The sequence below is a fragment of the Calonectris borealis genome, chromosome 7 (assembly GCF_964195595.1).
Source record: "Calonectris borealis chromosome 7, bCalBor7.hap1.2, whole genome shotgun sequence".
In the NCBI taxonomy this organism is placed as follows: Eukaryota; Metazoa; Chordata; class Aves; order Procellariiformes; family Procellariidae; genus Calonectris; species Calonectris borealis.
In genome coordinates, this window is record NC_134318.1 from 10,970,885 (window position 1) to 10,985,125 (window position 14,241).

Sequence of the window (14,241 nt, forward strand, 5' to 3'; positions counted from 1 at the left end):
AGCCTTGTCTCTTAATCTTTTGTATAAAGCCTGGCTAGTTTTCTCTAGTTGCACTTTTCTCATCCATGACAGATTTTTGTCAAGCATCTTGCTGATTTTCCCAAATTGATGTGTGGCTGTTCTGCTTCTTCCCTTCTTTTCCATCTATGTCAGCCTCTTTCGTACAAGTCTCTCCTATGAGGGAGTCCCATGTCATCTTCTCAATTTCTTACTCCATAAGTAAGTGTGGGGTTTTGGGTGTTATTGTTAAGAATGACACCTTTCACCTGAAGGATCTTTCTTACAAAAATGAAACAGAACAGTGCATGAAGTTTTATGATTTTTTACTATCACCTAAAAAGCATCTTCAGTTATAAACTGTTATCAGGAGGGCTTGGTGACTGAGGGAAATTAATCTTTTTTTTAGTCTACTGTTTAACTACACTAGAAGACAGTGAAAACATGTAAAATGCATTGCTAGTATCAAGCTTCCATGCAGATAATTGCTGTAGTCGCCTTTGGGAATGGGAGAGAGGCTTATCCAAGCCAAAATAAATCACAAGTGAGGTGCCCATGAGATAACCTTACTTGAAAGATATAACTGTGTCCAAGAATGTCTGCTTCTCAGCACTGAATGTAAACTGCTTTCAAATTCTGACAGTATTAGCCTGTTTACTTTCACCATCCTTCTTCCATGTCACTATTAAAAATTATTTCACTGTATATTTCCACCTTCATTTTGAATGTTTGTCATTACTGTTATGATATGGCCATGGGAAGGGAGAAGAAAGAAATCATCTGTTTCAGAAAGCCTGAGATCTCAGCTGGTTTTACATTACTACTTTGCCTTTGCTAACCGCGGTCACATGAGGGCACTACATCTGTGAGCAAGAGTTTCAGTTTCTTCATGATGGCAAACACAGTGTACAGTCAGTCATTTATAGATTATTACTATTATGTGTTACCAGAATAGCTCCTGCACTTGAATCTAATTTTGGCACTAGAAGGACTAAGTAAAAAAAAAAAAAGAATATGAGTAGAAGAAGGTGTGTCGAGGTTTGTCTAAGGAGCTCATGTACCTCAGCTAACAAGACCTCTTTCATCCTGGCATATTTTTTAATCTTTTGTCATGAAATAGAGTCAGTCCTTTCAAGTTCTGAGAATTATTTCTCTTGTGTTTTCACTCTGGAAATGTAATATATGTTGGCAGCTTGTTGATTGACTGTTGTAAGCAGCGCAAGAAACAGTTCTTGGTACAGGTTTTGTTCCTAAACATGACTCTCTCTCAGGTGTTTCCCTGACGAAACAGAGCTTTACCACTGCTGCTGGTAGGTCACATCATGGTGGTCTCATTCAGATTTTTTTAGCTCGGTTGCACTTGAAACTTTTACTGTTGTACGAATGTTGGCTGGGAAGAATGGTCTCCCCAGGTGTGTAGTGTGGTGTAAGGCGTGTGTATAACCCAAATTCAGGAAAGCACTAGTGGAAGGGTGAGGGAAGGTTGTAGTGATTACTGAGTGATGCTCTGACCTGTTCTATCATGCCTGGTATACGCAGGCTACATTAGAGTGTTGAGTTTAATGCAGCTTTTAAAAACAGCGAATTTCCTGGCTAGAGTATTAAAAGTCACAAAGTGCTGTTCTTCACATAACTCATTTAACTCGAGCAACTTATCTGAGCTATGCTGGCTGAAATAAGCTACGTTTAGAGCATTGCTGGTATGGTATGACTGTTTTTTTTAAGATAGAGCTGCCTACAAACTCTAACCAAAGAAGCTTCAAATTCCACATGGCTTTTGCTGGAGTAAGAACTCCGGCATGAGTTAGACTGAACATGTTAAGTTTAATTTGGGTCATCTCTGGGCTTGTAAATTTTTTCATACAACAAATGGGCTAAGAACAACACAGAGGAGTTTTCATTTCTCTGAGCATCCTATAACCTATCAGTGTTGGGTCTTTTCTTTTCGCAGAATGGTTTGTCTCCGTTGCACATGGCAACACAAGGAGATCATCTAAACTGTGTTCAGCTTCTGATTCAGCACAATGTGCCTGTAGATGACGTCACTAATGACTATCTGACTGCGCTGCATGTTGCCGCCCACTGTGGCCACTACAAAGTTGCCAAGGTTCTCTTGGACAAGAAAGCTAATCCTAATGCCAAAGCACTGGTGAGTACACAGCGGGTTACTATTCACAGCTAAACATTCTTCCAAAGTTGCAGTGAGACTTATTTGAGAGTTATTTTCTGCCTGCTGATGGTTGACAGTGAGGATATGTTGTATTGCTACAGCCCATGAGAGGATGCTCAAGGTTCAATGTTCAGATGTAGATGCTCAAGGTTCAATGCTCAGAGTAGACCTTTGTTTACAGATGGTCAACAGTGATTTATGAATTTTTAGTATAACTAGAGCACTTTTGCTTCCTGGTTACGATTCTGAATAGATGAAGCAGCTGCAGACATAACTGCTATGGTTTTTGGTATGGAGAGAATTCTCATTTTCTAAATATTTGTAAAGAGAAAATAATCAGCAACGTTTAAAACTGCGAGAATTTTTATTAGTTCTCAAAGATGTGAAACAGTAAAAAGTAGGAATGAGTTACATAACGAATATTTGTGGTATTTTATAATTATGTCAATGAAGTCATGTGCCTTTCTACTTTAAAAACAACTTTAGCAACAAAATCTGTTAGTGTAATTATACTGCATACAAATTGAATGCGTTAATGCATTTTGTTCAAAATTATACTTGCAATCCGTTGTTTTTAAAATGCCTTTTTGATTTGTTCTTCAATAACGGTTCCAAACAAATTTACGTTCTGACATTAATTGGATTGACAGTTGGTTTCACAGCCTGATGCTACTAACTCATTTAATTCCTGAGATATTATGTGAGCTCCTGAAACCCTCACAAGCCAGGTGAGATTGACTCTCTTGAAAACAGCAGGCTCCATAGATTTCCTTCTCTCAGCCCCTCTGTTTTTTGTGTCAGATCAACCTGTCTTCAGGTGCCTTTGCTCAAGGTGTTATGGTGTATGGGGTTTGTTCACTATAACCAGTAAGCGGGGAGGTTTGTAGGCCTGTAATATTTATTTTTGCCTTCTGAAATGATCTAATCATCATCAGGTTTAACTTGTCAGAGTTACTGGCAGTGGTCTTTCATTGGTCTGGTAACCTAGCCACAAATTTCCTTTTCCCCTAAATCTTTTAGTGTTTCCTTTTATTTCTGTCCTGATCCCCACCCAGGATGATTAAGTAGAAGGAGCCTGAGTGCAGTATCTGGAGCTCAAGCTCACTCTTCCCTGAAACACAACTGAACTTACCCTGGACGTTGTCCACTGCTAAGGAGAGAGTTGAGAGCTGCTCACACTTAACTGGAACAGACAATTGCACTGTCCTCACGTTACAAAAGCATATGATATTCTTTACTGTATAGCAGGTAAAAAAGCTAATCTTGATCAGATCTGAGGGACCACTTCTGTCAGCTGTTTTCAGAATTGTTCTGCAAAGGCTTTTTTGATGAATATACAGAGCGGCATTAGCATTCAGTAATGTTATTGTACCAGTTGTGGATGCTCTGGACAGCTTATTCTCCTGTTTTACTTGTTTTCTGTGATATCATCTCATGCTAAATAAGATAGTAGTTTTAAATGTTCACTCTGCTGCACACGGAGTTTTTTTAAAGTAGGAGGCAAAATAATTGTAATTACAGTAAACTGGCAGGTAATGAATGAAAAAAAAATAGTAGTAAGACTAGTTTAGAAGAAGATCCGAATGCCAGAGCTTGTAAAGGTAAAGTGCTTTTTTTACCAGCAGTTCTGAAAAATCAAGACAAAACCAAACACCACCACCACCCCCCCACCACAAAAACCTCCAACAAAAAACCCCACCCAGTTAACAGTAAATATGCGTAAGCAAAAATGAAGTTTTTGATAGTTTTAGATGAACTGATAATTTTTAAAAATAAGTTATTTATTAGAGTGGGCAATATATTTCATAATTAAAACTGGCTATATGAAACATGTCTTTTTCTTTTTAGAAGTTTTTTCTCTTTTTTACATGAACAATTCAGTGAAGCCAAAACAAATCTGGGAGGTGTTTTGTTAAAACAGAGGAATGTCTTATGTGAATTCCATACCCCATTCTACTTTTTAATGACATATGCAGTATCAAAAAGTATGTTCTTTCTCATTTACAGAATGGTTTCACACCTCTTCACATTGCCTGCAAGAAGAATAGAATAAAAGTAATGGAACTTCTTCTGAAGCACGGTGCATCAATTCAAGCTGTTACTGAGGTAAGAAATGGTCTTTTCACATTTGTCTTTGTTTTTCCTACAGAATTCATTGTTACTATATCGATTAATATTTGAATATTTCTGAAAGAGCATGTACCAATCAAGTCAACAGTTATTTTCAACTAGGTATTACCAAATAATAACACTGAAAAAGGCAGTTGCCCTAATGGATCACAACACCCAAACAATTCGTGTACTTTGGGAATACACTGGTGATAACAAATGAAACATAACAGATTAAAATTTTTAAAAAAGATCTATCATTTCTGCCAATTTTTGCCTGTAATTTAATGCACTGAAGATGAAATTCACCCTGTTAAGGAGATCAAGGTGAAGACTGTGCTTCACTCAAGTCCTATTTTGAATGATGGTTTAATTCACAGACCTTGTTTTGGCTTTCCATACAGAAGTTACGTTCACCCACCATCACAGGTCATCACAAATCATCTAGGCAGAAATCAATATGCTGTTATTTCAATCAGCATGAGATAGTCTACACCCAGTTATTCACACAATTTAGAGATTAATTAAGTACCTATGGAAAATTTGGTTTGTCTATGTGTATGTATATTCTACTAAGTTAGGAGGAAAGGTCACATATATGAATGTGTGACCACTGTGGAAGAAGCCAGGTTAGAAAACAGTAAACAATTCCATTGATTAAACAAGGTACAACTGGGAGCAGTTCATCTCCCCAAAATGGAGTTTCATTTGATGCCTGGGTTTTTGTTGTAATTATTCAGTAGCAAACCATATGGCTCCCTTCCCGGCTTTCTTAAGAGAGAGCAGAGCCTGTCCTTGCTACAGCTCACATATCTCCAGATCAGTTTTTAAAAACCATAGGGCTTGTAGATGCAGCTTTCAGAGTCTCATTTGAAGTCATGTTAGCAAATGAGTGAGAGGCACAAAGAGAACCTTAACAGAAAAGATGTGATGCCTGTCCTCTATATTAATCAGTCAATGTGGAAGTAGAAAAACTATCTATGCAATTTTATCCCTTTTAAATACAAAGAATTAAGAGAATGAAAGCAACAGCAACACTTAACTACATTGTCTAGTGTGAGTGCACCAAGTTAACAGTCTGATCTGTACCCTCTGAATTTTTTTTCAAGCAAAAACTTTCCAGAAGCAAGAGCTCTTCCTTTATTTCCTGTTGCTGCCTCACCATGATCTCAAACCACATTTGACTGCATTTGTTGAGATTCATCATGGTACTTACTGCAGGACTCTACCTTCCTGCCTGCCTCTCTCACTGGCTATCTATATGGTAACAATCTTTCAAGGCGGAATTAGGAGTTGGTACTCAGCATCTATACATAAGCCGCTATTTCTCTAGTCAGAAAGAAAGATTGCATCTGGCCATCAAAACAAATTGGCCAGAAAGTTTCAGGGTATTCCTCCCCAAAGAAATCTGAGAGCAAACAAGTGTTGGTTGCAAGATGTGAATAAACTATGCAAATGTAACAAGAGGAAACAGTGTCAAACAACTATATGCAACAAATAGTCATTGTTGCATATAAACTGTTTATTAAAGATAATGCTTATTATCTTTTTCTATGGTAAACTCTGTTTTCCAGGTAGATTCCATTCTTCCATTTATAGATACTGCACCCTTTTTTTTCAGCTGCAGGCTTGGATCTCTGCAGTATGAGTTAGTGTTTATAGTCAAATATGACGCAAATATGCATTGTATTTCCTGTAGTCTATTATTTTAAAAGCATTTACTAAATTACGTGAAACAGGGAAAAGAAATAACATACTCAACCAGTTATTCTGCCTTCCTGCTCATGTCTGCTAGTCTGCATGAGAAAGGAACAAAAGTGTGTCTTCCTCACCTCTACCCTCCTGGGACTTGTGTACATCTATGGGGAAGCTGCCTAAATCAGGGGATTTCCAGAGATCCACTGAGCTTTCTCCTTCTCCTGGTAGCAAAACTCCCTTCTGCAGCCTCTGGCTGACTGTTGCTACAGCTGTGCAGAAGCAGCTGTGAAGAGGCTTTAGGGTAATTCTACTTGGAGAAATATTAACTATTGATTGGATTTCTAAAGCAAAATCCTTGAGGTCATGCCCTGCTAAATGACTGCTCCCTTTTTTCCCTCCCCTTCTCCCTCCCTCTCTTTCTCTCCAGTTGGTCTTTTATATCTTGTATAAGGGCAGTGGTGCAGATTTGTGATGGTCATGGTGCCACAAGGTCCTGAGGGAAGGGGTAATTCTCTTTAGCTTGTGTCATTTGTGTCTGTGCCTCTCTGGCTGGATGCCACAGTTTTTAATTCCCTTTCTCCTGGAGAAACAGTGAAGATAGAGCTTATCACTAAGTTCAATAGACCTTTTTGTTCATCCAAAAGCGACTGGATTTAGTGGGGACAATGGACATTGCATCTTTTTTGCATTAGCTGAATGTTCCAGAAAGTTTTATCTTTGTACTGGGAATGCTTCTACCTTTTTTTCTTTTTCTGGTCATTTCTGATCATTTGCTAAATGATATTTAGCAAAAAACTTAAGGAAGAAATCTTGCTTAGCTATAGTTGATTTTAGTTGATGAAGAATTACTGAATTCCTAGAATGTTTTTATGTTTGCTCATGAATCATACTCATAGGTGTTACCAATTCTGTGTGCCCTTTAGTTTAAGCATGTGTCTATATTTTTGAGAAGATAAGATCCTCTCAGAAGAGCAAGCACTTGGGTTTACTTACTTTAGAATAACTTTTTTTTCCCCATGGCATTCTTGTAAAGGAGTGTGGAAGTAGGTATTTAAGTTTGATTTTGGCTTGGTTTTCAGTCGGGCCTAACTCCAATCCATGTTGCTGCCTTCATGGGACATGTAAATATTGTATCACAGCTAATGCATCATGGAGCATCGCCCAACACTACCAATGTGGTGAGTAACAGGTTTCCTTTCAGCATGGCAGAACTGTGAATACATTATAATATCTGGGAGCAGCACTGTTGTGAAGCGCCTAATTCTGGTGTTTGCCATCCACCTCCATAGCAGCTGTGGCTCCTACTGGAGTCATGGGAAGGTGCAGCCTGCTGACTCCTCCTTGGGAGATGCTTGAGGTTGAGGAAACCTCAAAAGAGGCTGACCTTAAGCAGACTCTATTCTTTTTATTTTCTAAAGTAAAAAATGAGAACATACTGTAGCTTCTTGTATGTAATTTTTGAGATGTGTACTTGACTGTTGAGCACAGTTTTCCCAGGACCCCAGGGGCCTACCATTTAAGGAAAGTTCTGCTGTTATCAACAGATTGCAGCAGATTGTCAGGACATATTGCCAGTATCCATACAGCCGTACAAGTACGCTTTTCTACTGGATGTGCACTGTGTGCCCCAAGGCTCCCAGGGCATGTGTAAAAACTGAAGTAATTGTTAGATGGATATTTGAAAGTTGGTAAATGGGAGGAAAGTAGAAGCTTGTTTATTCTTTTTAACAGTTTGGCCTCAAAATCTCCCTTTCACCTTCCATACACAGGTGCAGTTGGAAGACAATCTTCTATTATAAGTCTTCATTTGCTAATTCTATTAGATTATATAAAAATGCAACACCATTTGTAAATTAGCAGGTGTTTGTACCTAAAGACATATTGATGTCCAAAAATGTAGAAAGCAGTTTCTGTCCTGAAATTATTCTTGTTTCCTTGGATTTGTCTTTCATTAAGTCCACGAAGCCTTAGATTAATGTACTCAGTAATGTTTTTTTCTTCCTCTTGTTCACCCATCTCAGTGCTTGTCAGATAACAAATGATAGTAGGAGCATAGGGCATGGCAGGAGGAAAGCTAAATATATGTGTATCTGAATATACAAAATTTGAAATAAATTTTTTGTTTGACTAAATTAGGTTCTATTTAAATGGAGGTCATTTTTAATACTGTTAGTAAAATGCTAATAAATACAAAAATTGCACTGTCTCTTTTCAGCAAAAGACTAGTAACAAAGGCACTATTGTGTTGGGAAACTGACCCTGAAATAAACTACTTTGTAGCATACAGTTAAGAGGTCAAATATTGACTTAATCTCCCGTCTTGCTCACAGACAACTACTACAAAGTATTCTACTGGAGATTATTCTGAACTGGGTCACCGGTATTTTTCGTATTTATGAAACATGTTGGGGTTTGTTTTTCCTGCAGTGTGTTTTTAATGATATTTTGTTTTTGCTGCTGCGCGCTAGAGAGGAGAAACGGCGCTGCACATGGCTGCCAGAGCTGGCCAAACAGAGGTCGTTCGATACCTGGTACAAAATGGAGCTCAGGTGGAGGCTAAAGCTAAGGTAAGGTGATGGTCCAGGTATAATAACCCTAGATTATTTATATTTAACAAAGCAAGGAATCACATTCATCTTGCATGTGTCTTTCGGGAAAAGAAAGGGAGATGAAGCCAAGGGCCTTCGCATAATGACCACTGATATTTTGTTACATACTCTTACTGTAGTCATGAGTGATCTGTATGTAAGAGAGAAGGCAGGAGATGTCCAGTTGATACCATGCCCATTTTTTTCGTCAACTGTTAATATAAACTATTATGTGTTTGAAGAGTTTTGTTTTGGGGTGGGAAGCATGGAGGGGGAGGAATGCCTCAAATCTGCTTTTATTTCTGCAAAACTGTAAACCCTATGCTGCTGGTGTCTCCTGTCATGTCCCTAAAGCATCAGCCTGTATGCATTTGAAAATAGTTATACTTCTAAAGAACACCTCCTAAAGTAAGGAGGCACAGTAAGGGGATGTAGCATAGGGCTAGAAAGAAGGAACAGATGCTATAGAAACAATTACAATTGAGGAAGGTAAGGGGGGAAGGAGAAAGAAATGCTCAAGAGCCACTGAAGAAACAGAAAATTATGGAAATAAAAGAGTTCCAGGAAACAGACAGGGGAAGGAGATAAATGAGTGCAATAAATAGCAGTCTTAATAGGTAAAATGAGGAAAACTTTTTTTTTCAAATTGTGATTAAATGAGTACAATTTCAAAGAAAACTTTTTCACTGTGAAATTATCATCTGTGAATTGGCTCACAAATAAAGTTACTAGTAAGAATATCTACATATAAGGAACTCTGACTAAATATTTATAGCAGATACATTTCATATCTGCAAGCAGTCTGACAATAGAAGTGAATCATGTGGTCTGTAAATCTCCAAAGACAGCCTTGAAAGTGAACAGCGCATGTTCAGAAGCACAGTCATGCAAATATTTCCTAAATAATTTCACGCAATGAATTAATTTGTGCAAACTGCCATTGCCTGTGATCAATTTGTTATCATAAATAACAACTAAATACAAGTAATAGATTATACACCGGTGCTACATCAGCTGTGAGAAATTTGTGGGAAATAGGCATAAACTGGAAACATTTAAGAACCATAAAGGCTCTCCACCAGTCAGAGGAGAATTTCCCTGCAGAAGACAGCATTCACATTTTGACGCTCTCTCGTCCTAAATCCCAAAGGTGTAAAATCACTGTTATAGGATGGGTATGGGCAGAAGTCTCCCTAGCAAAGAACACCTCAGAACTACTCTGCTGCAGGACATGGGGTAGCAGTGCTCAAAAGGTAGGAAATTCAGCAGGGGAAAATGGGGAGAGCAAGATGTTTGAATTATTGATTTATGAGGATCAAGAAAAAATAAAGTCACAGGCTTTGCTGGCCATACTGTTGCAATAGTGTGCTTAATCCAAAGATTGTACAACTGAAAATGGGGAGGACAAAAATACAAAACCAAATAATGAATAAGGAAGAAATTATCTATTAGACGCTCAGAACAAGGTCACAAAAACCCACAATATTTTCACTGAAGGAAAATAAATAAAAAACGAGACCCAAGACAGGGCAACCCCTGTACTTAGAACTACTAGGATTATTGTGTTCTGAATAAGCAGTGAGAAAACAACAGTGAATTTCAGCGCCATGCTTTATCTTCAGTTACATCGACAGTAAAGTTATCTGCAAAATACCAAACAAATCATTCACCAGTAAAAAAGCACAAAATATGATACTTAATGCAGGTTACTAGGCAATAATAAGCTAAGTACCTCAGGTCATCCCAAACAACTGATTGAGTTGTTAAATGTTGCTGGGAATCATAAAACAGATCAAGATGTGAGGAACAGAGCTATGCATTTTGTGTTTTAAGAAAGGTCTCAAATTCAACAGGAAACTCAATGCACCTTAGTGGCAAAACAAAGTGAGGCAAATCTAGATTAAGAAAATTGATCAGTTTATTTACTGTTATGGATTATGTACCTGTCTGGAATATTTTGTGATGCATCAACAAAGCACAATGTATCTTTATTATATGATAAAGAGAAAGCCAGCGTGCAATATTCCCTAGGTAAAACCTCAGTAGAATTAATGCTCGTCTGCAATTTTGAAAAGCGATAGAATCTGAGCAAATAGTTTCTGTCAAAATAAGAGCCTTAGTTTTCTTATGTAGGACTGTGTTGTTTCCTTTGTGTTTAGGATGACCAAACGCCGCTGCACATTTCTGCTCGACTGGGAAAAGCAGATATAGTACAGCAGCTGCTACAGCAAGGAGCATCTCCAAATGCAGCTACGACGTCTGGCTATACGCCCCTGCATCTTTCTGCTCGAGAAGGACATGAAGATGTAGCTTCTGTTCTTTTGGATCATGGTGCATCTTTATCTATTATTACCAAGGTAAGGGAGTTGCAAAAGTGATAGCCTCAATAGCAAAATATACCTGTAGCAAGTGCTACTTGTGAATTAAATGCTGCAAGAGTCATATACACATACAAATAATGTAAGAATGAGCTACATTTTGTCAAAAGCATACAAAGCGTCATGCTTTTACCTCAGAGTCTGATGTATAACATATCCCAGTGATCAGACATGCATTTTCTTGGAATGAAAGGAATGCAGGGCAGAAATTCTTGACCGGAGTTGATAAGCTGTTACCCAGCCTTGTCCTTGGATCTTTGGTGGTGTGAAGAAAGGAACTGACTCTTCCCTTTTACAGTTGTTCTAATGTAGATAGGGCTTTGCCTTGCAAGGGAGGGCCTCCAGACCTGCCAGGGCAGTTGGGAAGCTGCAGACTTGCTGCCTGTACTCAGGACTATGTAAGGGATGGAAACAGCAGTATCCTTGTAGATCAGAGACAAACCTTACTCTGAAGAAGAGTGCACAAGGCTGCTATATAACTGCTTTCTCTTACAGAAAGGATTTACTCCTCTACATGTGGCTGCAAAATATGGGAAAATTGAGGTAGCCAACCTCCTGCTTCAGAAGAATGCATCTCCTGATGCTTCTGGAAAGGTAGGACAGAAGAAGCCACTGCCACTTGCACAGCAAATACCTAAATGCACATAATATTCTAATAATATCCTTCTACCTACTTACCATCACACCAGTATCCACAGCCTGGGTTTAACTGGAATAGGTTTCATCTAATATTCCAGTCCCTGTCGGGGCTGCCAAGAAGTCAGCAAACTCTTGACAAAAGTGACTTTTATTGTCATTAATTGACAACAAAATTTCATCCTCTCTGTACCCATCCAGGGGAATGGAGACAAACCATTCCCCTACCTTCCTGCCCAGACTATTTACAGTCCTTATCAGAGTATTCAGGCAGCTGGCTCTGCTCCTCCAGGTCTTATGACAGGGGGCAAAGCCCAGAAGGACCTCAAGCTTTTTAAACCAGCCCAGCTTGGATTTTTACAGATCCAAGGGACAGTTTACTTATCTACTGCAGTAGAAGAAAAACATTGCCGAGAGTGTGACCTCAGGGTCAAAATTCCTTACCTGCTCTGTCATGAGGGCAGCACAGATATGTGCTTCTCTGTTCATCTTCCCTGGGAAAAGTGAAAAGGGCTTTCACAGTGCAGTAGAGATTTTCAAATCTTTGTTTTATTTTTTGATTCCAAAGTTATCAAAGACTCTAGAAACATGAATGAATTACAAAGGTGTTTTTCACCTTATCTACGCCGATTTTCCAAACTCTTAAGTTTTTCCCTGGAGAGGGTCTGTAACAGCACTTGTTTGTTCTGCATGTGTTTTTAGAGCGGTTTAACACCACTGCATGTAGCGGCACACTACGATAATCAAAAAGTGGCACTCCTACTGTTGGACCAGGGAGCTTCACCTCATGCATCTGCCAAGGTACAAGTACTGGCCACTCTGGGGGAACAATACTTAGGCTTTTTGTGTCACTTTATTCCCTCTGTTCTTTCTAGACTGTATATGTTTGCAATTACAGCAGGCTCAGTGACCTCGTTTATTAATGTCTCACAACCACGTAAAGCTGTTAGAATAATTCTGCAGGTGAATAAAATAGCAGTAAAAAAACCCACATATAGATGTAGAAACATTTAAAATCTCTAGTTTCAATAAAGTTCAGTCTCGGCAAATACTGAGCCTTGCTTTCACCTGTCTGGTCTCCTTAATACCTTCTCCAAGGCAGCCAACTTTATATCATTGCATCTTAACATCTGTGCAGGGCAAACCTGGAGCTAATGCTTTGCTAAACAGGGGTAGTTCTCCTGTACTGTGCCATAGGATGACTTCTGAGGTGTGATATGTTTCTCAGTACAATGTATGTAATTATTAAGGTGCTTCACAATACTTCTACCACTAAATGGACTGGTGAGAAGATAAAACAACTAGTCACAGCCCTGCTTTGATTGCAATTTACTGTAGGCAAGGCAACACATAGTGTAAGATTTCAGAGGATGTGAAAGAAAAAATACTAAATGTATTCTAGTTCTGAGTAGAAGAAAGAATTTAGAGAAGCTTAGAGTGTCTATATCTTTTGTGGAACCCAGTTTTAAGTATGGATCAATAATGGATAGTTGGACAGCAGCAATAAGTAAAACAGGGTGGAAGCATATGTAGTTTCAAGTGTGCACGCCTGCAGTAAATGCAGTGTAAATATCCCATCCGAAACAACCCAGATACGTTCCTAAAATCACTGCAAAAAAACATTGTGGAAAAGGGAGAGCTAGTGGAAAAGCCAGTATCGTAGATAGACAGACAGCTCTCTTTGATTGCCTTCCTCTCACACATGACTGAATACAGCCATAACACTAGAGGCCTTCTGCATGGCTAAAGAAGAGGATGGAGTCTGTCATACATGGTAGGTCCCCGAGCTTATAGTGCAAAAGAGAGGAAAGTTAAATAAACATGGATAGCCAGCAGCAACGGCGCAGTCTAAAATCAATAATGTCGATAGTGGCAATCTGCCAGAGCCGTGCCCCAGGAGGTGAACTGGAGTGATCTCTGATCTTTTACTACTGCAACACAGCACTCTCAAATGCCACTGTGGGGAAGAAAGGGCCTTCTGAAGGGGATGAGAAGGTACTGACCCAGTTTTCACTGAAAGAAGCTGCCAGTGGAAGCTGTGCATCCTGTAGGGACAAGGGATTGCGGCAGCCACTGCCAAGGGCTTGGGAAGTCCAAACCAAGGTGGAAGCACTACAGACTATGGTATAACATTACACAAACTCATGCGTCAGGTCATCTTAGCTTCCCCATCTGTAACAGAACAGTTTTGCAGCTGGCACTTCAGGCCTTCAAGTGCCAGCTGTAAGTCTTCCTAAAAGAAAGCATTTGTTAGTATTCTGCATCAAGTGAGCCACAGCAACACTGAGTAAAGCGTCAGTACTAAATAAAATTAACGATAGCATGTTTGTTGCTTTAGGCACCCACTGTGCAGTCATCTGAAAGATGATGTTGGTAACAGCAGATGATTTCCCATTTCTTTTGTAAATGTGGTCTAATAAATAAATGTGTTATGTCATACCTCATCACTGGCTCCACAGTTAGTTCCATCAGCAGTTGCTTTTTCTGTGACACTTCTGTCTTTAACACTGATCTTAGGACTGGCTCATTAGCCTGGCCTGGCAGTATTTGCCTTGAAGCAAATTGGTGAAAGGGTATGGGAACTGGCCATGTCAGAGTACAGCACTGTGATACAAACAGATATTCTGATGAACCATTCTTCTTTTTTATAGGCCAAAATTAGACT

General features: G+C 39.1%; 1 protein-coding gene across 1 annotated transcript in view; it reads left to right on the forward strand.

The window, feature by feature from the left end:
* ANK3 (ankyrin 3) overlaps window positions 1–14,241 on the forward strand; it is a 210,693-nt gene that overhangs the window by 95,356 nt on the left and 101,096 nt on the right. The window contains exons 10-16 of the mRNA XM_075154275.1: window positions 1,949–2,146; window positions 4,175–4,273; window positions 7,054–7,152; window positions 8,443–8,541; window positions 10,722–10,919; window positions 11,436–11,534; window positions 12,279–12,377. Of these exons, the coding sequence (XP_075010376.1) occupies window positions 1,949–2,146; window positions 4,175–4,273; window positions 7,054–7,152; window positions 8,443–8,541; window positions 10,722–10,919; window positions 11,436–11,534; window positions 12,279–12,377 (891 nt within the window). The remainder of the gene's footprint in view (window positions 1–1,948; window positions 2,147–4,174; window positions 4,274–7,053; window positions 7,153–8,442; window positions 8,542–10,721; window positions 10,920–11,435; window positions 11,535–12,278; window positions 12,378–14,241) is intronic.